General features: G+C 41.4%; 1 protein-coding gene across 1 annotated transcript in view; it reads left to right on the forward strand.

Annotated features, from left to right (window-relative positions):
• EXOSC7 (exosome component 7) overlaps positions 1-25,334 on the forward strand; it is a 34,714-nt gene extending 9,380 nt beyond the window's left edge. The window contains exons 4-8 of the mRNA XM_090050411.1: positions 10,823-10,988; positions 15,217-15,287; positions 20,168-20,291; positions 21,478-21,633; positions 25,125-25,334. Coding sequence (XP_089906537.1) covers positions 10,823-10,988; positions 15,217-15,287; positions 20,168-20,291; positions 21,478-21,633; positions 25,125-25,229 — 622 coding nt within the window. The 3' untranslated portion in view covers positions 25,230-25,334. The remainder of the gene's footprint in view (positions 1-10,822; positions 10,989-15,216; positions 15,288-20,167; positions 20,292-21,477; positions 21,634-25,124) is intronic.
• Positions 25,335-27,758: the final 2,424 nt, after the last annotated feature.

Below are 27,758 nucleotides of genomic sequence, written 5' to 3' on the forward strand. Positions count from 1 at the left end.
GATCCTGGTGGTCGCCCCGATAAACTTATAGGTGGCCATCAGATCACCCCTGAGCCTGCGCTTTTCCAGGCTAAAGAGTCCCATGGCTTTCAGCCTGTCATCGTAAGATCTGTTTTCCTGACCTCTGATCATGCGCGTGGCTCTCCTCTGGACTCTCTCAAGCTTCTCCTCATCCTTTTTGAATTGTGGAGCCCAAAACTGGACGCAGTACTCCAGCTGCGGCCTCACCAAGGCCGAGTACAAGGGGAGAATGACGTCCCGGGATTTGCTCGAGAAGCATCTATGGATGCACGCCAGCATTTTGGTCGCTTTACTAGCCGCAGCATCGCATTGCAGACTCATGTTCATCTTGTGGTCAATGATGACCCCCAAGTCTTTTTCTTCTGTAGTGCTAACCAACGTAGCACTGCCGAGCCTATAAGGATGCTGCAGGTTTTTCCTCCCAAGGTGGAGAACCTTGCATTTATCGGTGTTAAACACCATGAGGTTCTCGTCTGCCCATTTGCTGAGCTTGTCCAGGTCAGCCTGGATCACCCGCCTATCTTCTGGCATGGATGCTTTGCCCCAAAGTTTGGTGTCATCGGCGAACTTGGCCAGTCCACTCCTGACTCCAATGTCCACATCGTTAATGAAGACGTTGAACAGTATGGGTCCCAGGACAGAGCCTTGAGGGACCCCACTGGTCACAGGGCATCATGATGAGTGACTGCCATCAATCACAACCCTCTGAGTCCGACCACGAAGCCAATTTCCCAGCCAGAGGATCGTGGTGGAGCCAAGGCCACAACTGGGCAGTTTGGCCAAGAGGTGATCATGGGATACCAGATCAAAAGCTTTTTTGAAGTCAAGATATATGACATCAATCTCTTCTCCCTTGTCCAGGTGATAGGTCACCTGGTCATAGAAGAAAATGAGATTGGTCAAACAAGACCTACCCGCAACAAACCCATGCTGGCTAGCCCTTAGAATGTTAGCCTGGGCCAGTCCCTCAAGGATGGCCTCCTTAATAAACTTTTCTAGGATCTTCCCCAGGATAGAAGTCAGGCTAATGGGCCTGTAGTTAGCCGGATCCACTCTCCTCCCTTTCTTGAAGATCGGCACCACATTGGCCTTCTTCCAGTCTTTGGGCACTACACCAGAGCGCCAGGAGTTTTCAAAGATCCATGCCAGGGGCTGGGCTATGACGCTCGCCAGCTCCTTGAGTACCCTGGGGTGCAGATTGTCAGGGCCAGCTGACTTGAAGGTATCCAGCTTCTCAAGGTGTTCCTTCACGAGGTCAGCATTGATGGAGGATAGGGGATCCCCCTCACCCAGATTTCCCTGTCCCATAGCAGGCATGGGCATCCCATGTGACTGATGAAAGACTGACGCAAAGTACCTATTTAATAGGTTGGCTTTTTCCTGGGCGTCAGTTGTCAGTTGCCCCATCTGGTTTAGCAGGGGTCCAACATTGCCCTTGCTTTTCCTCCAGCTCCCCACTTATTTGAAAAAGGACTTTTTGTTGTCCTTGATGCCTGAAGCTAGTTGGAGTTCAGTTGCAGCCTTGGCTTTCCTGGTTTGGTCCCTGCAGGACCGGACCAGCGCGGAGTAATCCTCCTTGGAGGTGAATCCCGTCCTCCATCCTTTGTAGGCTTTCCTTTTTAGCCACAGTAGGTCCGCTAGGTCTCTGGAGAGCCAGGGGGGCTGCTGTGCCTTCTTGCTGCCTTTCCTCCGTGTTGGAATAGATTTGGCGTGTGCACTGAGGATCGCTTCCTTGAGAAGCAACCACTCTTCTTGAACTCCCATCTCCCTGGGGTCATGGTCCCTGAGGGCCTGACCGACTAGCCTCTTGAGCTTATGAAAGTTGGCTTTTCTGAAGTCAAGGACTTCTGTGTTGCTGACTGACTTGTCAGCTTTACGGCGGATGGTGAAGGTGATCAGCTCGTGGTCGCTGTCACCCAGCTTCCCATCGATCACTAGGTTGCCGATTAAGTCATCCCCTGTAGCCAGCACCAGGTCAAGCAACGTTTTGCCTCTCGTCGGCCCATAGACTTCTTGAGTCAGGTAGAGGTCATCCACACACGAGAGAAAGCTTTGCGCCCGCTCAGATTTAGCTGAGTGATCTTCCCACGAGATGTCCGGGTAACTGAAGTCACCCATGACGACCAAGGTCCTCAGTCAGTTCCCGGGAGAGCTCCTGGTCAAGCTCGGGACTTTGTAGTAGACTCCCACAGTTGTGTCCCCTGTGCCGAATTCCCCACGAATTTTTACCCAGAGGGTCTCTAGATGAAGATGTTGAATAGCGCAGGCCCGAGGACGGAGCCCTGCGGAACCCCACTGCCCACATCCCTCCAGGATGAAAGTGACCTATCCACCACCGCTCTCTGTGTGCAGCCGTCCAGCCAGTTGGCAACCCATTTGACTGTGTGGGTGTTGACACCACAGTCCCCCAGTTTCTTAATGAGAACAGGGTGAGAGACAGTGTCGAAGGCCTTCTGAAAGTCCAGGAAGACTATGTCTACTGCTACCCCTGCATCTAATGATTTGGATATCTGATCATAGAAGGCCACCAGGTTGGTCTGACAGGACCTGCCACTGATTAATCCGTGTTGGTTGCCCCGAAGCATGAAATCCCCTGCTGGCCCCTCATGCATAATTTTCTTTGTCTTCTGGGGTTAGTCCTGACCAATACTAAATGAAAAAAGCCCAAGGCTGGAAATTGCTGCATCTGTCTCCCTGGCTTAGTAATGTTCAGTGAAATGGGCTGCCAGCCAGGGTCCTTTTGGGTTAGCAAACAAATAATATCAGGTGCTGTTTGTCAGTTTGGAGGTATGTCCGTTAGCTAAAACAACTGCCTTGAGGGACCAAGAAAATGAACTGGTGTTCTGTTTTCATCAGAAACTAATATTGTACATTCTCAAATTCTTGTTAAATTATCTTAATTTTGGGCTGTATTTTGTAGTTGTCATCTGTCTCACTTCATGGCAGGGGGGGTGAGAGAGAGGCAAGCAGCTGTGTGTGAATGGATGTTGTGATTAGAGAACCTGTTCCTGACCTAGCGGTCTTAACTGATTGCCTGTAGTGGGTGCTCAGTCTCTGGCCCACAGGCCAAATGGGACTAGCCAAGCCTTAGAATCCAGCCTGCAGGGCTCCCAATGGGTTGGGAAATTTGGCAGTGAAGGAGCAGTGCCAGTGCTGCCATCCCTCCCTACTGCCAAAATGCCAAGCTCCATGGGATGGGTCAGAGTTGGGCCATAACCCTTCCCCAATATGGCCAGATTGGAGCCAGGCCATGCCCCCTTTTCCTCCAGGCTGCCGGGTGGGGGCCAGCCTGGACTCCCTTCTCCATACGGGCCAGGCCCCACTCCATCCCCTCTCGTCAAGGCTGGGCTCAGCCCCCTTCCATCTGTCAGCCTGGTTGGGGCTAGGTCATCCTCCCTTCCTCCCGTGGGGCAAGCCATGTCCCCTCTTTCTGTGGGGCTGGATGAGGCCAGGTCACAGCACCTTCCACCACATGGCTGTTTGGTGTTTGTCCAGATGGGGGCCCCACAGGATCTGCCCTGCAGAGGGAATGGGCACTACCCATCCAACCCACTAGCCAAAAAGGTGGAATACCACTGACCTATGTGAATGGTGTGTTTGCCTTCAAGATAAAAGTGTGATGGCTACAGCCTGCACTTGGGGAAAACTGAAGTTGGTTTGAGAATGCTTTTGTCCCTTCTTAGGTTCAAGAAGGTTTTCTAAAATAACTTTTTGGAGGATTTTTTGTTGTTGTTGCTTTTTTGAGACAAGTTATTTGTTCTCTCTGAAGTGAAGTATAGTTAAAAAATGATGATGCTAGATACATGCAGTTGTAACTCTAGGCTATGAACAAACACAACATTTGTCTCGGGAGAATCCATTTTTTCCTGGGACAAACTGTGATCATCCAGGCATTCCTTTCTGTTGTTCTGGGACAGACCCTGAAAAGGTTTGAAAGTTAAGATCCACTAACAGGTTGTCCTGGGAAATTGCAAAATGTGTCTCATTGGATGTCCTGGGATTGTATCAGTGGCAAAAAAGCAGCAGTGCATTCAGCCAGTCACTGAGCCCCTGTCAGAGGGTTGGCATGTGGACATGACAGTCCCACAACTTTTCTGCTCTGGGACAGACACAGGTCACAACTAGTCCTGGAGCAAATACAACATCTAATGTCTGCTCATGCTCTGTAATTACAGTGGTTTTTTTTCAGGCTGCCACTAGATGGTAGTAATTGTACATAATTTCACAACATGGTCTTCATTGTTGAAATATGAGGTTTAAGATTTTATTTGTTCAAATTAAGAATTCTTTTTCCCTTGGTGCTCTTATGCTGTCATTCAAGCACTTACTTCTAAGACTTCTTGGCTTCCTTACACTATTGGAACAGTCCTAGGCTTCCAGATGAACCACCTTCTGTCCAGAAAACCCTATTTCTCTCCATCCTTTGTTCTGTTGACCACACTTTTCTTCTTTTCTATACTGAGAGAGGCATATGGCCCCTTTCAGCTTACAGTGAGTGCTGTTACTTGTAGCACATGGTTTGGAGTCAATTGGCAGTTGATTTGTTCTGTTTGTTCACAAAAGCAAGTTCATGGCCTGCACAATAGTCATGTCTCCTCCAGTACGTGGGGGGGCTGAAGTGAGTGCCCAAGATGTCTCATGCTGGAATGTTGCTCTACATCATAAGCATATAATTTAAATAGGGGTGCACTGGAGTAGATACCAGTAGCCAATTTTTAAGTATTCCGATACCATCTCACCATCGGATACCAGTCCAATTTCCAATACCAGCCCAGCAGCTTGGAGAGCTGCATGCAGCTGGTAAGTCTAGTGTGGTAGAAGGGGAGGGGGGAGGGAAGGGTGCGGGGGCAGATCAAGGCCCCTGCAGTGAGGGGCGAGTGGGGCTGGGGCAAGCACTGGCCAGCTGGGGTGGGGCGGGCATGGGATGGAGCTGCGGCTTGTCCAGGGGGCGTGGGGGGGAGGCTCCCCACACTGTGTGCTGCTCATGCAGGAGCTGCTGGTCTGGTGCTTGCCTGCTTATCCAGCAGCTCCCAGCACTATTCCCGCTACTTGTCCAAGAGGGCATGGGAGGGGGTGTGCCCCCTAGATTGGGGCAGGGTGGGCCGGGAAGAGCTCCACACCGATTTGGGGGCATGGCTCCCCATGCCCTCCCAGATGAGTGGCACACAGCAGTGGGAGCTGTCTGCGCCCCCTGGACAAGCTGCAGCTGGGCAGCGTTTGTCTCTGCCCCTTCCCCAGCCCCACTTCTCCCTCGCTGTGGGGTCCTTGATCTGCATCCCCACACACACCATACTTACCAGCTGCACACAGCTGTCCAAGCTGCTGGGTTGTGCTCCTTCCTGTCTGTATGCTGCCTGTGGCTGTATGCACGCACGGGCATTTATCAGCCAAATTATCAGCTAATTCAAGTCAATTTCCAGTATGATCAATTTTCTTTATATTGGTGCTGATCCAATATCAGACCGATGTACTGGTGCACCTCTACTATTAAATGTGATGCTTTCTCTGTCTCTCTATCTTGGTACTAAAAAAAAAAAGAGAGACTTGTTTAATGCTTTTGACTGCACCAGTGATCTGTCATTGGTTATACTGCAAATTTAAGAATAAAAAAGACAGTTGCCCTGACATGTAAATCTGGATTCAATGCACATTCAGAGCATGCGTTGGATATTTTTTAATTTGTTTTATCTTTGAATAAAGGGAGTGAGGATCTGCACTTTTTATCTAAGTCTGGCCATCTGTTCTGCTTCAAAAGCTGGACTCCCCTTAGCTCCTGCTGGGTTTCCAGACTTGTTTTGCTGGTTTGTGATGAAATGCATAGGCCATAAGTTTTGCAGCTGTGCCACCCTATGAATGGTGGGCAATTCTGTTGATATGCTTTTGATACTGTCCTCACTGATACTGTAAACCATCATAAAGGTCCCTAGATGATCTCATCACTTGTCAGTTTCCTGGGTTATCACAAGTCATCCGTATACCTCCTAAATGGCATGCAAGAAGTAGCACAGTCAGTCTCGGCTCTTTCAGAGTTGAGCCACCCCTTCACTCCTTTGAACGTGGTGGCATTCCTGGTTCGGAACCAGTTAGGACTCCCTCAGCTTATCTCAGTGCTTCTCAACTGGGTGTTGCTGCCTCCAGATAAAATTGCTCAGTGGGCCTACTGCACACGCAGTCCAGGGAGAGCAATGGCACTTGTAAGTGCTCCTCCTACATTAAGACTGATCAGCCTAAAGCAGGTAGGAACTGCCATGGGCTTTATAGCCCTTTCTGTTCTGGCGCCTCCTATGCTCCTTCTAGAAACTGTCCCACATGCCTGTTTCTGGGATAAGGGAGAGGGTGCAAACCAGGAATGACCATACAACACAAACCAGGTCCTGTCTGCTCTAGATTAATTAGAGCCCTAGTGCAGCAGGAGTATGTGCAGGGCAGTTTTAGTTGGCTACTGCTACAGGCATAGTAGCATCACCAGCATGGCACCCCTGTGGGGGCATTAATAGTGCTCTGGTTAAGAACCACTGGAGTAGAGGTTGGAGATCCTTGTCAGTCTTGTTTGACCTGTTTTAAGGTCAGAAATTAAGATATAGAAATGACCATGTACGAGGTGATTTTTACAGAGAAAAAAGATCTTGGTGCAGAGAGAAAAAAAGCTATGATATTTGGCATAGTGAACGGGTCTTTTCATGGAGATATGGAGCTAGATGAGTATGAGCTGCTACTGCTTGAGAGCAGACAAGTACTTTGTTGTTATTTGCTTTTTGACATTTTTATCCATAAAAGGAGTTTATCTGGAGGGATAAACTGGAGCCTGGAGCAGGTAAACGTTTCATGATGCCTTCACATATGTTAGTGTTACACCTCAACTGCAGGTAGATTTGAGGTGGCTCAAGCAGTAAGTGAGACTTCAGACCATTCCAGTCATACAGGATACATTGATTTATTGACAGATAATAAACAAAGCAAAATAAAATAATCAGATACATTACTTCTAGGATGATAATTTTGGCAACGTTGCTAGCCAGGCTTAGTCATCAGGCAAGGGGGCTTCTGTGCATCTGCACAGTGGTGTCTTCGGTGTTGCACCCCACCCCCAATTACTTTTCATGCAACCTTCTATTTTATACCTCACAGTTCTTTGTTTGCTGTCATCCAGTCAAATTCTACCACCTCTTCAGTTGCTGATCCTCGTCTGTGTCCGATCTCCACATGTTTTGTGCTTGTCTCCTTTCAGTTCCTATTTTTTCCCTCATCTTACCTGTTCTTCCGAATAATCAGCAAGTTATCAAGCTTGTAACAGTCATTTGAAGATTATTTTCAGATTACGAAGGGGGCCCATTGTGGTCAGCTCAGACTTGTTCTAGTTCAAATATAGATATTTCCTTCTTTTTGTAGCCAGTCTAGACCTCCACATGGTCCCCATCATGACCTTAACTTATAACATCATGTTAATCTATGATCAGTCTGAACTGTGATACAACTTGTTCTGTATAAGTTTTCCTTTCTCTGCCTTAATGTGGATAGGTCCAGGTGTAGTTTGTCTGTTTAGTACTCAGTGCTACCTATAGTCAGACAGTTAGCTTTGTCTTTGTTTCATATCCTAAGAGGGTTACTGGAAGGTTACTGCTTTTGCAAGAACAGCAGCAAAAAGCAGGCTCCACTCTCCTAGAAGCCTTTTAGGCTTGACACTTCTTTTAGGAGCCTACAGTCACTTTGCAAAATGGGGGGCATGCACTACACTAGGAAAACTTTCTGGGTGTTGTTTGCAAATTGGACCAATGCATTATCAACAATGAAAATAAATAACAGGTCTCCTTACTGGGGGCATTATATTTCAAGCAATTCTGTCTGTCTGGATTCAGGGAGATGCATAAAATTCACTTATACATAATGTGATCAGGTAATTGGATATCCTTAAATATTGCAGGAAGTATACAGCTGTATAGAATTATGTAATGAGCCTGTGTTATGGGAACAGGCATGAAGTTCCTTCAACACCAGCTCAACATTTCTTGACTCAGTAATATGTTAGTTTAAAGGCTCACCAAAACAGCACTAGATTTACAAACCTGGTTTGCAATTTATCAAAGACAATTCATCAAAAGTTAGATTGTCCAACTTGAGTAAAATAATATACTAGTTAATCTCAGTTATATATGCAGTTGCTTTCAGGAATGATGCATCTTTCATTTAAAAAAAACAAAAAACTCTAATGGTTTTGATTGTTTTAGGCCTGATACTTGGGGATGACAGGGGTGCTAAACTATTCAAGAAGAAACGCTGCGGGTGATAACATCAGAGGGACTGATCTGGAGAGATGGTCTGTGGTGGCGGCTTTTGTATATTAGATCCTTTAGTAAGAGTTTTGATTGGTGTTTGTGGCTGAAAGGATGGGGTTTTTTTTAGAAATAAAGACTCCAAAATTATATTCTGTGTAGGTGTCACATTGTCTTTAGCAATGACAAGATCTTTGTGCATGCCCCAAAGAAGGCACCTGTCCTTTTTCATGATATCGGTGTAACAGGCAAAATATTTCAAACAACCAAGTGTAAACATGTCTGTACCAAACTGTTAAGATATTTGGTATTCTAAAGGTGGCAGTATTTACCATGTATTTGAAATCTGTTATCTGATCCATAACTGACTTTTTTCCTTCTTTCCTTTTTGATTGTAAATGACTGCATCAAAATAATATGACTAAGATATAGTAAAATTCATTGAGGAAGTTATCCTGATCAGATACTTCATCTTGTTTCTTCCTTGGGCAAAACTTCCATTGTTCAAGTAAAATTTTCAGTATTGATTTGATGTTGAGAGTTGCATCATGTCCAGTAAAGAAAATTAGGCCTTGATTCTTCAAATGGTTATATATATATACACCTTATCCATATGAGTAAGCCTGTTGCTATCTAGGGTCTACCCATCTGCAGAAGCTTGCCAGATTGAACCCTTAGTTGTTGTGTGATTTAGTAATACTGAACATTACGCACTTTACAATTGCATTATAGTTCCATTAGATGGGATCACAGTTGCTCATTTATTACCACAATGTAATAAGATTATGCATCTACAAATGAGTGCAGCATCCTGCTGAAGACTGACGAAAAGTAATCTGGATTCACCTAGGCAGTTTTTTCACCACCGCTACCACTACAAAGACAAAATTCACCTGCATACAGTGCAATAAGTGTTCCAGGTACCTTTTTTTGTAGAAGCAAATACTTGGTTGACAGTATTACAGGGAGGAATTTTAAGGACTTGACATTCATCTTACAGTGGTTTATATGATTAGTTTAGGTTAGCCTTTTCCAAACTGTGGAGGGAGTATCCTTCTGAGGGTTTAGGGGGGTGGAAAGTGGGGCATGAAAGGTACAAGGGAGGGTATTGGAAATCATGGTGGCACTTGGTCATATCCCCCTATTTCAGCTACTGTTGTGCCCCCTACTTCAGCTGCCACCTACACTTCTCCTGCCACTGCTTCCCCTCTTCACCACTGGCAGGAGGAAGTGGCGACTGAAATAAAGGGGAATACTTGAGTGCCTAGCTTTATATGGTGGGCTGTAAACCAACAGGTACAGGGAACTGTGTTTTAGGTTGTAAGTAGATTACTTCCATAAGTAAAGCATTTGTCTTCCTACTAGGTATTTGCATTCATGTGATGGTGGTACGGGTGAAAGTTGACGGCTGATCTCGCAATTTAAATAAAAAATGCAAACAAGAAATCTGTATTTTTGATTGTCTAGCAAATTCACTTCAATATTTTCCTGTTACTTTCAAACACATTAAATTAGTCTTGAGAAACTCTCTGCTCTTCGTTGTCCTGTAACCAGAATTTAGGTTTGTCAGAGTAGAGAAGTCTGTAAAAGTGAGAGAAAAGGTGTAGTTTCTTCCAACGGTGCACAGCTTGGGAATGCTTTGTCTTTTCAGTATACTACAGTGCAATCAAGACAAAGCTTAAAGCACTTGCTTGTTTCTTAGTTTTCTTGTTTGGACATTTAGTTCTATTTCCCCAGGATTTGGAGGAATTCGTATAAGTGCAATGTCTTGGTTTGTTAGAATTCTGGTTTTAGCAATATGTAAGACCCCAGGCACCCAAAGCCTTCCTGCATGGCTGCCATCAGCAAAAAGTTGTTATTTTGGCATTAAGAAAGCCAAGGATGTATGTGTTTGCCAAATCCATTTTGTAAAACAAAGTTCTTTAATTGGTGCTTGCCATAAGCTGCTGAGGATAATGAGCAACTTGGTAGCAGAGTCTCTAGGAAAGAACTTGCCAATTAAGGTCATGCAGTCATGCCATTCTAAAACGCACCTTTTCTGCTTGTCATATTGTCACTTCTTCCTTTTCTCACCCGCGCTTTTGTCTCATTAATTTAACATTCAGCTCTAACGGGCTGTATTGTTATTCATCTGAAAATTATTGCAGCTTTCTCTGTTATTTGAAAGGGCGAAGATAATTGCATGTTAGAGTTCTAAAGAAATGTTTTTCCAGAAAGGCAAGGAACTATACACTATAGTGTGGAAGCTACTGGGAATCGAGACTCCTACACTCTCTGAAAGGCCTTGAAACTAATTTTCTGTTATGAAGAAATCTACTTATACTTCCCCTATTTCCTTTCCACACTTCATGAAGTGCCTTCTTCACAGGTATTATTATTATTAGATATTGTGAGGTTTAACAGTTAGGAAATGCTTTGAGTTTCATCAGTTAGAAGAATTGAATTTGCAGTGTTTCTTGGTTTAAAAATGGAAAATATTTTTATCTTTTCTTTCTTCTCTCCTCCCCCCACCCCTTTCCTTTCCACTCCAGTTCAGCAAATGCTACTCCGGAATTTGAAGGCCGGGGAGGAGAAGAGCTGGGCACAGAAATAGCAAATACGTTGTACAGAATATTTAGTAATGACAGCAGCATAGATCTAAAATCGCTTTGTATTAACCCCAGAGAACACTGTTGGATTCTCTACGTTGATGTCTTGGTAAGTACAGCAAAAGGAGAGTGAATGAAGTTCAAGACACTGGTCCAGGGAATGTTAGTGTGCATGTTATATAAAAGTCAGTGTTGTCTTAAATAGCACAGAATGTCTGCACCTTGCTATAATGCTGTGTGTGTATGGGGCGGGTGGTGTTTCTTAACTCTATCATTGCTGCTAGATACCTGAAACAGAATAAAAAAGAAATTTCAAGAAGATGATTGGCTTTGGTTTGTTTTTAGCTTTTCTATGCAAAGAGTAGCTTTTATTAATTGCATGGGTATAGGGCGAGTGACTAATAGCGGAAACAAAACTTTGTCTGTGTTTTGATGTTATCTTAGTGAGTTGCTAATGGCAGTAGCATGTTTAAAACTCTCTGAGAGAGATACTTGGGTATGGGTCTGAGAGTGAGGAAACCTGAGCTGCCGCTTCTGTATTCGTCAAATGTGTAACTGATAAATATCTCGAGGGGTTTTTCTTAAACTAGATCTGGCAACATTTGTGAAGTGTTTAGACTGTAAAGCTCAGCGAATATTAATATTCTTATCAAAACCAAGTGTAATATTTTTAGAAAATGAGACCACTCAAACTGAGACGAGGCCTAAGCAAATAAATGAACATAAAATGCAAACCCAGTATGTTCTTTTAAAAAGGCATTAGTCTAATTATAGTGGGCATGATGCATACTGTGACTTACCTTGCTGTACAGAATGATCAAACATAGTGACATTTCAGTCACAGCAGCCTGCTTATCAGAGCCTAAAATAATTTAATAGAAATGGTAATTCTGGTTCTGAGGAATAGCACAAGAAACTTCAATTATTTTGTAATTATGAAAAGAGCTGCAGAATATTAAGTACTGCGCATATTTCCATGAAGTCAGTAAATAACTTTTAGACTCTCATTTTAGGTTCAAATATTGCAAGCAAGGTGCTTCTTGCTTGACATACATTATGACATCGTAAAGTGCGCCCTCACACTAACTCTGTATACCTAATATATGCTAGAATAATGCTAGCTATGGGTGTGTTTTGTGGGGGGAGGGTTGGTTCTTTTCCAAATTTATATTGATTAAGTTTATTTCCTTGTAGCTGTTCTCTTGTTACACAGTCTGTCATATACACAGTCAGGTTCATGCCTTTTAATTGCTTGGAAATTGTCCTAATGAATCAAAGTTTGTCTTCTAATCTAAACAGTAACACGAGGAATGTTCAAAGGTTTAGTAAGGATGAAAGTCTGGTCTTTAAAGACATCTGCACCTCTTCCTACTGTTCTACCGTAGCCAGGGGCTCAGATAGTATACTTAAGTATTGAATTAGAGATGCAGTATAGTGGAAATACACATCAAATTCAGGTTAATATTAAAAAGTAGACCTTTTTCTTTTTGCTTCTGTATAATCCTGAACAAATCTAGCAAGAGAACTCTTTGGACTGCACTTTTGCCTTCTCAGTGCATAAAAATAGCTCCTTTTTAGTGTTAAAGTTGCACAGTAAATTGAGGGGAGAATAGATTTGATTAAAGTTCCATTTAAAGGTTTAAAAATGCAGAATTCTTGCATCAGAGTGAATACAGCATGGCTGTTCCCAAAGTAGCTTGTTCTGAAAGGTCTCTCTGATACCAGTGAATTCTTGGTTCATTTCTCCTCACTATTTATTTACTTCTGTGACCTTGTGGATAGTTAGCAGAATTGAGCTCCTGTTTAAAAGTAGAATTCCCTAATTGCAGCCTTAGAAAAAGAGAAGATTTATCTTTGAGATGTTTATGGATAGTCACGTATCTGATAGGAAAAACAGACATTGTATAAAATATTTTTGCTAGCGGCCAACAGCATTAGTTTGACACTTGTCTTAACTGCTATACAGTCCCACTGCAAATGTTTAATGGACTGCAGGGAAAGTAGCTTTTACCTATACAGACTTCAGATTCACATGCAACCGTCTCCTGCCCCTGGGCTCTCAGCTATGTGTTGGATGCACATTGGTGTTTTCAGAGGAAATGACTGGGGGTTTTTTTGGGGGTTTTTTTTTTTGGTTTTTTTTTTGTTTTTGTTTTTAATAAAAAGCAAGTATTTTAAAAGAGCAGCATAAAGCATGAGCATGGTCTGAATCACAGAGCTGCAATTTTTTGCATGCACATTTTTTTCTGTATTTGATATGAAATGTCCTAAAATAATTTTTACTGTGTATTTCCACAAAGAAGGTTATAAACTATGTTAGATTGTTCCAGCACCATGTCCTGGAAGAAGGAAAACTTTATAGTTTTCCCATCATAGTGCACACAGGGAGAGTCCATTAGGCGCCACTGAAGTCTTAGCAGTTCCCTGATGAAAATCAATAGGTAGGGTTTTTTGTTCACTTTGAATGTCTATTCTAAAATATTTTTCAGTCTTAGCAAAGAAAAATTTCCTCCAAGAATATCTAACAGGTTGGGCTCTTCCCCCACATTCTTTTGAATGACTGATGAGCTAAAAGTGTGCAGTTTAAGAAGATGGGCACAATTCTCTTAACTTATTTTTCCTTTCTGCAACTCAAACAGCTGAAGAGGCGTTCTTTAAATGTAACTTTGCCCAGCATAGAACGTTTCATCCTAGAAAAGGTGGCTTGTTTGTTTAGGAAAGAATTGTATTGAGCCTAGCACACTGGGTTCCTAGCTTGTAGGTGCCACTGCAATACAAATAGGGGTTTACAATAGGAGTCTGAACATAACCTTAGCAACAGCGCAGGCACATTCCATTATTGTAGTTTAATAAAGATATTGCCCCTTAAGTGCATTTAACCAGTAAAATCCAGTAAGTGCTGAAAATATCTGATTAACCTGTCTGTATCTAGCAGCTGTTATACCCAAGTAATAGGATCACATTCAGGGCTAGATTGACATGCTGGGACCTGAAGCTATGTCAAACATGAGAGGCCCCATAGCATTACCAAAATATCCGGTGTTCCCCCCTGCCAGACCAGAAGTGGCAGGGGAAGCTTGCATGCGGCTGCTGCCACCTCCATTAAGCACCCAGTGCCACTGCTCTGTGTGTAGCTGGTGCTCTAGCACTGGCTGCTGCTACCCTCCACCCCTCCCCAGCATTTTCACATTTCTGGCATGACATTTGTGAGGTTTTACTGTATTTTTTTTGTATTTAGAAGCCCCTCAAAATGTGAGGCCCAAAGCTGTAGCTTACTTAGCTTGTGCCTAAATCCAACACTGATCACATCTCTTTTTATCCAAAGATATCTGTGTTTTGCATCACCCTTCTATCCAAAATATAATCCTAGTTACATTTTAATTAGTTAATACATTGTGGGACTCTTTTTTAAGTGGATTAAATTGTCCATACATCAAAATTTTGCACATGAGCTAAGTATAATTGAAAAGCACATGTGTACTGCTTGTTAAGGTAGGGAGGCAAGTGGTTACATATTTTCAAAAGAAAGTTGACAGTTCAGAGTAGAAAATGTAGTCTGCAGAAGTCACACTTTGCTACCAGATGCTTTTTTTGACAGTGACTTCTGCCATTACTCAAATGGGTGAGTTAGAGCAGCAAGAAAACTGGAATATGTGTAGTATTCTCTTTGTGTATGCCTCGTTCTCTCTTATTTCAGTTACTGATAGAAAACATGTAGGCCATCCTTTCCTTTGAGGGTCTGATCCAAAACACATTGAAGTCATTCAGTCTGCATATTGAATTCAGTGAATGGACTTTGGATTAAGGTTTTATTTAAACCACCGTGACCTTTTATTTAAATTATGATCTCATCCTTGTGCTTTTACAGCAGGAAAAAAAATGACCTGGCTATTGTTTAATTTCTGTCTGTTGTTTAAAATCTTTGCTCATTAGACTATCCTTCTAAATAATATTTTTTTTCATTTATGCCTTCTTAGTGAACTGTCTTCCATGACATCTGTTGAGAATGAATGTTGCAATTTATTTTATTTTGGGTTTATTTTTAAATGTTGCCGTAGCTACAGCTAGCTGAAACTTTCTGAATTGCACATTTTAGCAAATTTAACTTTTTACCACCTCTTCCTGTGACACCTTTGCATCAGCTGTAGTGGGCAGCATATGAAAATGATCCTTACCACTGCACTTGAAACCACTGTGCTCCATGCATTTCATTTTAAACTTCAACCTTAGCTGTACAGGAGGCCTAAGTAAAACAATATTGTAATGTTTCACACCAGAACTTCTTGGGTATTATTTTGATTGATCTTAAAGGCTGTTTTTGTCTCTTCTTACCTCAGTTACTGGAATGTGGTGGAAATCTCTTTGATGCAATCTCTGTTGCAGTGAAGGCAGCTCTTTTCAATACAAGGTAAGGCCCAGATCTTGAGTTCTTGGGGCAAGGTAAATATCTGATTGGAGATGAGACCTTTTTTGTTTAATCTTCAAACATTAATGGAAGGGAATAATCTCTTGGGCAACTTTTTATTCAGATACAGTGCAGTTCATTGACAGGCAAGTGAAAGAAACCTGTGATTTCAGTCTAATTTCTAGTGAGCAGGTGTTATACTTTATGCTGAAGGCACTTTCTGTCAAAGCTTAGATATGGAGCATGGCAATTTTTGTGTTATCTGTTCACTCCCTTACAAAGATGGACATGTCCAGAAAAAGTTTCATGTGATTGTTTGCCTGATGAGACTTCATAGCCTGATTTTTTTTTTTTTTTTTTTTTTTTTTGGAAGTGCTGAAAACATGGAAACTGGAAGTGTTCACCCCTGGAAACTTAAGTCTCTCCATATATGGACCTATCCACCTGCAACTATTTCTAAATTTAGTCTTTTTTTTTTCTTTTTTAAGCAAAAGTATTTTAGTTTTTTGTTAACACATGCAAACCATGGTTTGTAGTTCTTTATAAAATTACTTGGAGAAACAGCTGTTGGGACAAATAGAGCACAGCAAATTGTTGTTCACATGCCATGCCGTCCTAGCAAGACTGTCAGTTTTGCATTGCTGACTCAGGCTGCACGTGGAAGGGATCTTCATGGGAGGCAGAGTTGGAGCAGAAGGGTACCATTTCTTGATCTGTTTGGAAGAGGCTGCCAACTCCCATGTTGATGGTATACATTTAGCTATGCAGACCTGTGCTTAGTTGTAGGTTAGCTAGTACAATAATGGTTCAGTTCTGTGAGCAGGCAGGGGAAGAACTGCCTCAGAAATCTAAACCTAACACTTCTGGTTTGCTTGTCAACAGTCCTTTCTTCTGGGTGATCTCCACAGCAGAATGAAACTTCAGGAAGAGTTCTCCAAAAACTGAAGCTTGTGCTGTAGGCACAGGGGGGCTAAAGCCAATTTCAGAATGCCCTACAGCAGTGTATTGTAGCTCTACTGAAATCAGTGAAGTTAATTTTGAGATCAGCTCGCTGCCATAGTGATAGAAAACAACATGGAAGAAAATGTGTGGCTTTGAAGATGTACACTGTATACCACGTTATTAAAAGGCTTGTTCACACGTAAGAAAAAGAGATTAAGAGAGAGATTGTAACTCCTCTGATTTTAATGATCTCCTCAGTGGCCCTTTTTTAATGGGTAGAGCATTTCGTAATGTGGAATAGATTAAAGATTTGTTCTTGCACTTTGGGCAGTTGCCACAGATGTGAGAATTCTTCTCCAAAGGGAAAATATACGGCAGAAATTGTTATGAGAAACTCTTGTATCAGGCAGCTATGTGCTCTGGTACATGATTCTATGCTTTATTTATAGTCTGCCCAGACTTTTTCCTATTTTAACTGAGTAACTTAGAGGGAAGTATGAAAACAAAACAAAAACAACATTACTTAAAAAAAAAAAGTACTTCAAAGAGTTACTTTGGAAGATAGTGCTTAAGTATGAAGTAAGAAGAACTTTAATTATAGAGTATATGAAGACACCACCAAATTCTTCAATTTATTTAATCTCTGGCCTTCGGGACTGAAAGGTTGTTCAGCCTTTACCCTTTTTCCATTGTCCAAGTTTTTTCAGAAGATGGCTTTATAAACTACCTTAAAGCTGCCTGTGATGGATACTTACTCCCAGAAAAAAAAATCATTTTGGTCATGTTTAGTTTTTAGAATGACATTCTTTTAAAACTAGCCTCTCAGACAGCTCAAATTTAACTGCTCTGAGCCTGAGTCTTCTGTCAACTTCTCTTTTTCAAAATCTCTTTAGAGCAGTACTGCTTCCTTACCAATTCACTTATAACCAAATTTTTATTATAAACATTTTCAGAGCTTTATATACCAGTCTTAAGGGTTACATACCAATCTTTAAAAAAAAGCTGTTTTTGACTAAAACATGGAATCTAAAGTGAAATTCTAGCTGCAGAAGGCTTTTTGGTACTCAAATGCCTACTGAACCCATGTAGAACTGTATCTTCATCCTTCAAAACAAATTCTGGTTTCTATGACAGCTCTGTACTTGAGGCTGGAAGGAATCCATAATGGAGACTTCAGGGGGTTTGTGTCAATGGATCTAAATGATCTCTTCTTTCAAAATGACACCATTGTATCCAACACAAGCATATACATTAATCAAAATATGTGCCCAGGTTAAGCACATATTTACTGACCTAGTGGCTTCATCTCCTCTTGTCTTGACTCTCAGTGTTCCTTCTCCTAGTCTCAACCAGTGTCATGGCCCACAATGGTACCATGAGATCCTGATAAAGATGCTACCAGGTACAAACACCTCCACGTGATTCACAAGATAAGCCTGGAGATTCCTAATAGGAATCCATAATGTTAAACACTTCTGACCTGTTGTGGTCTTTCTGAGATTTTTGCAACACAAGAATTGATCTCTCTCTCATTTATTTGACTACAAAAAAAAAAAAAAGAGTGAAAATTAAGAGCTGGCATTTTCCAAAGGATGCTTTGAGTTTAATAAGTGATGCCTCTAATCTGATAAGGCTGAGAACTGTTGCATAGTGGCTTTCCAAATCCTAGCTCTTAACTCTAGCATGTAAAGAGGTTTTAACTTTCCCTCTTGCACACACAAAGAAACAACCTGCCATTGACATCTTCAGGTATTGCTTCCAGTTTCATATTTATTTCATAGTGATGTAAAAAAATGACTCTGTATGGATTTAATTTAGCATACTTCCCAGTGTGTATCTCTTTACTTCCCTCTGCTTATGGAACACTGCTTTTATCTTCTGCAAGCAGTCTTGCCGTTGTTGTTTATAGAAACCTTCTCCTTCATACCCTGTCATTTGGAGCAGCCTGTGGATAGCCACTTGGTTTTTTTGTCATCTCCCTTTTTAATACTGTTAAATTATTTTTTACTGAAAAATAGTTGTTTTTGTATCTCTGTTCTTATGTAATTCTACAAAACATTTTAAATAGTCTCTATGTAAGACTATTCAAAAGAGTTGTATTTTATTCTGAAGATCTTCATTTTATATTGGGTCAATATTATGTAGGGCATGTGCCTTGCTTTCCCCTGGCACTGGATAAGTTCTTTGCGAAGTACTTAATGATGGATTTCTGCATGTGAAATGCAAATAACTAAAATATTTTGCCGGGGCCAGTAAAATAGCTTTGCTTCTGTAAGAACAGTGTTCATTAGATCACACCTAGGATTTTATTGTAAGGTATCTGTTGCAGCATGTACACACTAACATTCAGAGTCTAGTTACACATGACACTATGCTGCAAAAGCATTAATACAAATGCATGCTGCCTTTGCCTTGAATATCTGCATGGCTTCTAACTTTCCAGGAAAGCATGGAGATGTTTTATATTTTTCAAGTACAGATGTATAAAAGACTTGTTTTCTTTTTAATGCCCTAGAACTAAACATTTTCCAGGCTATGGCAACTCTTTATGGCAACAAGCTTCCTGGCATCAGTGGTCCTCGGTAGAGCACCAGGGTAAATGAGACCCTTCACTTGAGCAACAAGATACTGAAAGCTGAGAATAATTATATAGGGACAAAGGACTGTTGGACTAGAAGGGGGCCTCTTAAGTCACCAAGTCCAAACTAAAATTGTTCTGATTTTATTCATTACCCTAAATAGCCTGGACCTAAAACAGTTTTGCAACATTTCCATAGCACTTACACATTCTGCACGTGCAGTAGTAAATCGGTGGAGATTCTTGACAGTGATAACATGGCATACATGTTAAAATAAGTATCTTGAATAATTCCTGTTCTAAATAACATGAAACAAAGGTCTTGTGTGTTACTGCATGCACAAATGTTTGAAAAAATACATACAAATTTTTCTCTGTATCTTGTTAGTACACTCTGTTACAAAGTTGGAAGAATCCATTGCTTTCTTTTGATTAGATTGTGTTGTGAATGTATTCTGTAATGTTTTTATCATTGCAAGGCTCTAGACTTCTTCCAACTGATACCTCCTTGATTTTTGTTGCTGCATCTGTTAGCAATAAATATTGAACACTTAAGTAATTTTTCTACTTCATATATATCTAGACCAGAGAGAGAGAAATTAACCACATATTTCCCTTTACTAGGAAGTAGAAAACCTTGCCAAGTAGAGACTGATAAATATGTGAAGGTAGGAGCCTAACCAACCAAATCCATTACCTTAGCATAGGTCCAGTCCCATGTTTCCCAGCTTTGGGAAAGAGTGTTTCTGAGACTCCTACCAGAGTGCTTACTTTGGACTCTGGCTCTTCTCTCTTATCTGCCTGTACTGCAGTTGAGCCTCTTGCCTCCTTGAAGAATCAGAATCTCTCTGCTGATCTATTCAATTTAGCCCTGAATTTTTTTTAAAAAAAAAGAAGAAAGCAAGCCCTACTAGTCTGTTCTTTTGTCAGTCCCTGCAATTGGAGTCCTCCCTCATTGAAAACCCTTGGTAAATCATAGTTTAAATGTTAATTGATTTGTGTTGGTGCTGATACTGCTGCTGTAGGGATAGCTGCTCCCCCCCCCAAAAGGTTCTGCCCAGGTACAGTAGCTCATGTATTTTAAAATTTCTACATGAGTTTTTTAAGCATTATTAGTGTAATACAAATCCTGAAACATTCTTCAGAGTTGAGACTTAAAAGTGATCTTCCACTGCTAACAGAACTGTAAGTATATTTGGAGTAAGAAATACAGATGGAAAAGCTTTATATGTTTTCCATGTTAGTTTTTAATATTGAGAAATTTTAGTGTCTTTGTTTTCTAATTAGATATGTAGGATTTTCCCTATTTGTAAAGGAAATAGTTATTGCCAGTGATTTATGCACATGGTTTCATTTCAAATAGGATACCTAAAGTACGTGTTCTAGAGATTGAAGAAGGTGCAAGAGAAATTGAGCTGTCTGATGACCCTTTTGACTGTATTCGACTTAACGTGGAAAATGTACCCTGCATCATCACATTAAGCAAAGTAAGTCTGGAAATTGTAAACCTTTTCTTCTCATTTATCTGCAACTTCTGTCTAGATTTTAGTTACAAGGATTGGCCTACTATTTTTTGCTAGGACAAACTCCTTGCTTAGTTATCAGAGCTGCAAGTTGAACTAATCTGTGTATAATTTAGAAGTTTTTGTTTCTCCATATTTAATTATGGTTTTTTTGACTGAAGGAGAACATTTTTTTTTTGGAACGAATTTCTTTTTCTATACCACACGTTATGGGTTAAAATGAAGATCTGCAACTGCTATTACTCTTTATGTCTGGAGGGATTTTACCTACTGTTCATCAGCTGCTCGCTTGGCCAGTGAGGTAGATATCTGGACTCGCTTCCAAACACCTTGTAAGATTAGTAGGCATTATTACTGCCATTTCTCAAACTGAGAAAGAGAAAGGTAGAGGGACTTAACCTAACTTCTCCCCCACTCCTCTCCAGCAAGGGCTCTGTGTTGCAAAAACTCCTTGTTTTCCCAACACAGGAATAAAGGACTACCACTCCTTTCTCGATAGTGATGCTTCTTTTTGATCCACAGACTAAACTGCATTCACTGTATTAGCCCTTAAGGAATTTTGCAGTTCTTTGACTTTTTCTGATGCTGAATCATTTGCTTCTTTCTCCAGCCATTTCAGAAATACTGCAATTTCTATAGTATCAAGTGTTTTTCTCTTTACTTGAGCATCCACAGACTTGCATGCATTACACAGAACCCTGTTTATAAGTCAGTTTCATAAATCACAGAAAAGTTGTCAGTGAAACGGACAGACTCTTGAGGTTCCTGAGCTGAAGTACACACTTCTCTTTAGGAGAAGATTCCTCAGTCAAGAGAGAGACTTTGGATGACGAGAAGGGTTCAATAATAATGAAGTTGGCTAGAAATTTAAAATAAGTTATGTGGATGAATTAAATCAGATTGGTAAAATAGTAAGAGGTAAATGTATCGCACATCCATGCTGTCATGTTGATAAGAGATATAAGGGCTCTAACAACTGATGACTTGGTACATAAAGAAAAGCAGTATTATTATTCATGAATTTATCTGCCCACTGTGATACTAACATCAGTCTTTGTAAATGGAGTTACTGCTAATGTTCTAATCCATCATTCAGCAAGGAGCTTGAACTCCACATTGGGATATCCTCTCATTATTGTTTTTTTTACAGATTGGTTGTAGACATGTGGTTGATGCTACTCTTCAGGAGGAAGCGTGCTCTTTGGCTAGCCTGCTTATTTCTGTGACCAGCAAAGGCTTGCTTACTTGTATGAAGAAACTAGGCAAAGGTAGTCTTGATCCAGAGAGTATCTTTGAGATGATGGAGGTAAGAGAGCTTTATTTCAACCTTTTTTATAAACTTAAGCTTCTTGCAGCTTTTCACGTGGGTATAGAGGAATAAAGTAATGGTGACAATTTTAGGGGCAAAAAGTGACTTGGGAAAGATTCCCAGAGAGCAAAATTAGAATCTGAAATTCATTTAGGAACAGATTCCATTTTGGGGAAGTCCTGCAAATTGCTGGGTTTGCTTCTGAGAATTGTACTATAAAGAGCTAAGGTATTTTAGAGGACAAGATCCAGTCCTGATGATTTCACTTTGAAACACAAAGGATATGGACAAAAGTACATATTAGCTGCTTTAAAAGGGAAGGGGCAGCTGCTGTTTTTGTATCATTCTGGTGTGATGCAATTGAGCTGAATTGCCCTGGTTTTGACCCTAAAGGAAGTGAGGTCAGACCAGGACCTTTTTGTTACACATGTATGGCTACAGAATCCTGTGGATGTCTAGCTTGTATCTGTGCCATTTGTTCTCGGTATAGTTGTTACATCTGTGTACACCTCAAAGAAATAAAACTCCTTTTAACTTACAGTGGTTATCACATAAGTGACTTACTGTTTACATGTTCTTCTTTTGCGTAGCTTGTCTTTCATGCGACTAACTTATGTAGTAATCAGTATCATATACTGCCTCACGTTTGATATATTGTTCCTCTTACTGTTTTTGCTCTTCCTTTCCTTTAACACAGATCTACAGTGGTAGCCAGCTGCAGATGAAGCTGACTTGGGAATTCTGCTTTAAACCTTTGTTATGGTTTTAATTAAGGTTTTCTTTTTTTTCCTAGTGTAAGAAATCTTAGGCCTGGGCTTGGCCTTAGAGTGCAAACAAAACCCTTAGCTTGTGTGCTTAGTCATTTTTGGATGCACTATCTCAATATTGGCATTGCTTCTGAAGTCTTCAGAATTCTATAGCCCTAGAAAGGAATGCAGAAATCAGAGCTTAGTTTAAAACCAATTGGTCTAGAGCCAAAATTTCACACTTGGCATGCATATGCTCTGTTGTCTCCAGCAGATCACTAATTTTGACTCATACCATTGAGCTAGTGCCTGATCTTAAAGAACTTGCTTCATCTCTGTGCCTCGGTGGACCAGTTATAAGATGAAGACACTAGAGTTGTACTGATACATTGGTCCAATTATTAGATCAGCACTGATATAAAGAAAATTGACTGTATTGGAAATCAGCCTAATGTGGCCAGTAATTTAGCTGATAAATGCCTGTATGCGCGTGCAGCCGCAGCACAGCATGTAGGCAACAAGGAGCACAGCCTGGCAGCTTAGAGAGCTGCGTGTAGCTGGTAAGTTTATGTAGTGGAAGGGGAGGGGTATGGAGGGAGGCAGATCAAGGCCCCTAGGGTGAGGGAGGGAATGGGGCAGGGACAGGCACTGCCCAGGTGTGGTGGGGCACAGGACAGAACCATGGCTCATCCAGGGGTGGGGGTGGCTCCCAGTGCTGCGTGTTCCCTTGGATCTGCGTGGGGCATGGTCAGGTTGGGCTAGGGCTGTGCTTGGGGTGGGTGGTGGCAGTGTTGGGAGGGAGGCTATGGCGAATTTTGGAGTGGCTGCAGCCCTTTTCCCAGTGCCACTTGCCCTGAGCGCAGCCTGGCCCAGCCCTCACCAGGAAGAGCCCTGCTCTGCCCCACCCCACACAAATCTGAGGGCACACATCCCCCCCATCCCCTTCCCAGTGCCCTCCCACACCCCCCTGAGCTGTTGCCCTGTCCTATGCCCTGCCCCAGCCCCACTTCTCCTTCACCACGGCAGCCTTGATTAGCCTCCCCTTCCACCACAACAGAGTAACCAGCTGCATGCAGCTCTTCAAGCTGCAGGTCTGCATATCAGATCGGATCAGCATCAGCTTATAGGCCTCCTTAAAAATTGGCTATTGGTATTAGCCCCCAAAATCTCTATATCAGTGCACCCCTAAAAAGATGCTTCTTCCTAACCTACCTCAATGGATGTTCTAGAGGCTTCACAGATGTGCACTGACCGTCAGAATTTGTTTTCAGTATATTTTGGTGGCTGCTGGGATTTTCAGGGCAGATTTTCAAAAGCTCCAAGTGGTGCTATAAGAAGTATTGAATCTTGTGGCATTCTAAGGGTTGAGGCTTAACTGATAGTCCATGCTGCCCTCACTTCTTTTTAAATGAAATTTCCTGTCTTAAATGATATAGTTTACTGAAGAGAAAAAACCTTTAAGCAGCAAAGCAGAAGAATGTTTTCAGTGGTTGGAGGTCTTGTTGGTCCTGTTCCCATTGCAGCAGCCTGTTTGGGGAACAGAAGGATCAAAGTCAAAGGCACAGTATATGGGATGCCAAATGGAACAGTTTCATAACTCTTCCTTGCTGCTTATATCCTCCAGTGAATTGGCTCCATGTCAGAAAAGTGCTCAGGATTGCCAGATTGGGGGTGAAGAGACATTCCAGCCAGTACATCCCTTGAGGAAAGCAGCATGATAAAGCAGTCTTGGGAAGCCACACCTCCTGCTGGGTTACAATTATCTGCAAAGGAACCAGGCAGAAATAACCTAGATGGCAACATTATTCCCATTTGAATGGGGGCCAAAGGCACCAAGCCAGATTAAATGGCTTCACCAGACACTTGAGGAGAAGCAAGAGCGAAATACTTAATTCTCCTCTCTGGGCTGCTGAACAGCAGTACAACAGTAGTCAAAACACCTGATTTTTATAGCGGCAGCTTCTGTCCCCTCTCCCTGGAAGTTTGTCCAGTGGCTCTACAGACAGACTACCCTCTCTGTCTCCCAGCTTGAACCAGACAATCTGGTATAGAACAGTTTTCCTGCATGCAAGAGATTCATAACCTCTACAGCTTGGCTGCTTACACATAGGATCTGCATCACTGTGGTCTGCCCATATTTCCATGGTGCTGAGACTTACAGGCCTGTAGTTATAGAAATTCATATATGATACCAATAGGCTGATCTAGGCCTGAAATCCTGAGAACAATAGGCTCAGTTTCCCCCTAAATAGGTATGGTGTCAATTTTGCTATGGCTCCCTGATCCTATCAGCTAAAACTTTTCCAGGACTATCCCAACAGAGGATCCAGCTCAGTCATACCTCCAGTATTTCTTCTTCCACTGGAAATATGCAACTTAACACAAAAATGGATTCTGCTAGGTTTATCATGTTGAGCTTTTGCAAAGATATAGTCCCTTGTTGGTCTTCAACAGTCAGAATCTAGCTCCTTTTTAAGACACCTAAGTGGCCCAGAACATACTGAACAATCGGTCCACTGATGAGCTCATGCATGGGAGCACTGCGACTGCCTTAATACACAGTTGCTTTAAGAATTTCACCCCCTAATAATTCTTTTACTTATATGCTGTTTACAGCTTACATCTGGTACACTATTATTAAGAGAAGTCTGAGAGAAGGAAGTGTTCCATGCAAATTCCCTTCCTGTTTAAAAAAAAAAAAAAAAAAAAAGCCTCATTTGTCTTGACTTTCCTATCTTACAGACAGGAAAAAAGGTCGGCAAGATGTTGCATGCTTCCCTACAGAAGATCTTAGACAAAGAAGAAAGTTTAGGGACTACGCGACAGAAAATTGGATTCCTGGGATGATTTATTTCATCAACTTTTGATTTATAAATGTTCAGAAATTGTATTTTTCATAGAGAGCACAGACTTGTCAGTTTGTATATGAATTAAAGGATATTTTTTTCTTAAGGTATGTGTCTTCAACAGTATAAGATTTTTTTTAATGGTATTAACATGAATGCAAATAAGCAACATTGGATACTTCCAAGTAATAGTTGGCATGCACCACTAAATTCTACCAACAACTTCTGCAGTTACATGTCTGACTAAATCTGTTTTAAGAACAGCTAAAACCAGATTCATGTGAACTCAAATGTTCCCTTTCTGTAGAACACAGCAACTGGGTGTATAGTGTGCAGAATGGAAGTCAATATTGACTTTGCGTTCAGTTTATTGCTGGTCAAATAGCTCCTCCCAGGGAGGAGGAGGAGGAAGAATCTAATAAAAATCCTTTACCTCAAATTAATTCTCAGTCTGGTTGTCAGCTTCAAACATTAACATCTCATAGTATTAAATTCCTAATTCATGCTTTAGACCAAACATAGCAAAGACATAATTAAGATCACTGTGTTACTTTTACTGGTGTGTACAGAGGAAGCATCAAATTGGGAGGAAGCAAGAGTGGCTTCTACTATTGACTTCAAATAAGAAATAACCCCAACTGCAGCTTCCTGGCATAGTGAGTCAACACTGTCCTATACAACAATCAGCTACTGCGACTGTAATAAATGAAAGAGGCAGAAAGTAATAGTTTAGTTCCTGGGAAAAGTTAGGCTGCTACAAGGAAGTGAAAATACATCTTCAGAGGAATAAAGCTTGCACAGATGGGTACCTCAAGAGTTGCATGAAAACTGGTATTTCCAATTACTTAATTGGAAGCGGAGTCCCAATTACTTTTCGAGGACAATAAACATCATACCTTAATAGAGGTTCACTCAGCAAAACTACAGCTCACTAAGCAGCATCCTTACTTCAGTAACAAAGACAGAACTGGATTGTCTAGTTCTATCCCTTGCACTTGTCAGCAGTGACATAAAAATCTTTTTTTAAAAAGATACCAGGTTCTAAGCTTAAAACTGGTACCTGCCTTGATATCAGTGGGACTGTGTAGGTGCTGTAGAGGAAGGCAGCTCTGACATTTTTTCCTTTCATTTCTACATATTTACTTTCTATCTAAATTACTGCAGCTCTGTAAGGATGCCATTTGATTTCACACCTCAACTGAAATCCTTGGACACATGGGGGGTGGGAGGAACAATCACATGCTTACAGAACAGTAGATGCAAAATAAGATACAGCAACTCAAGGTTAAATCGTACTAAATTGGACAGTTTGTGCACAGCATGTGTTGGCACAGTTAGCTGAAAGACTGAGTGCTGCTGTTTTCAAAGGAAAGGAAGAAAAGTCTGGCAGGAGAAGCAAGGAGAAACTGATGGAAAACAAATTAATGGTTTCAAGAAGCTGGTGTCTTAGCCAGAAGAAGATAAATGTCTGGAGTGAATACCTCTGAATAAGTAGTCGGGTACTGCAGTCTTCAAAAAGGCAATTAGCATCATGGTTTGGGGAAAATGAGCCAGCCTGTTGCCTTGGTTTCAACATATAACTCTCTGATAGTTAGGCAGACACCCACTATACAATTACAGTAATTCTATTAAAGTGCAGCAAAGAGGGTCTCTGAGCCATAGGTTTAGGATCACTGGTATGTTATCTTAAATTAGAAATACTACACTTAAGTAATTAGAAAAATGTATTTCAGGTCCTAGGAAATCCTTTCACCTTCCCCTCCTTCCACCCCCAGTGTCAAACACTACAGCTTAAGACAAGTAAGTACAGCACTATCACATATGCTACATCTTAGGCCATCGGTAAATCCAGTTTTACCAAAAAAAGATGTAAAAATTAAGCCTACAAGCAGGCTAAGAAAAACAGGTTCAGTATAAAATCTTATCTTCCAACACTTAAGTAGGAGGTTAAAATGAATTGGATGTATTCTTGTACTGTCAAACAGTGTTTCATGCACCCCTTAAAATACAAGTAAATTGACAGACAATTAATTATGTATTTCTATAACATCTCTAGCAACTCACTTATTCTGGTTTGTGCAAAGATGTTTATTTGGAGTGACTTAGGCTATGATCCATTCCCTACCCCACAAACTGCACTTAAGAAAGAGAGAACAAAAATAATATGGAGAGCTTGGGGGGGATGGCAAAGCTGAAGGTGGGAAAAGTTTTCCCCTTTCTAACAACATCTGCAAACCTTTAAAGCAGCACTTCTAGTCTAACCTGCAACACCCATTAATTTACAGATTACCAGAAACTGCTCACTGTTACTAGGCATGGTCCCCAATCAAAACTAGGAATTTAAAGCGTTTTGATGCAGATTTCACTACCCTTCCCTCCATTTGTGTATATGAACAACAAGTACAGCTATGTCTATTATAAACAACTATAAGTTGGACCCTGCTTCCCCTGGGGATTTCCTGCTATTAATCCATATTCCAGATGGATCAAAGTGGCTCTGATGTGGGAAAGAGAGAAGAGCTTACATCTG

This window comes from Crocodylus siamensis, chromosome 5 (genome assembly GCF_052110815.1).
Source record: "Crocodylus siamensis isolate JL-2025a chromosome 5, ASM5211081v1, whole genome shotgun sequence".
Lineage (NCBI taxonomy): Eukaryota > Metazoa > Chordata > Crocodylia > Crocodylidae > Crocodylus > Crocodylus siamensis.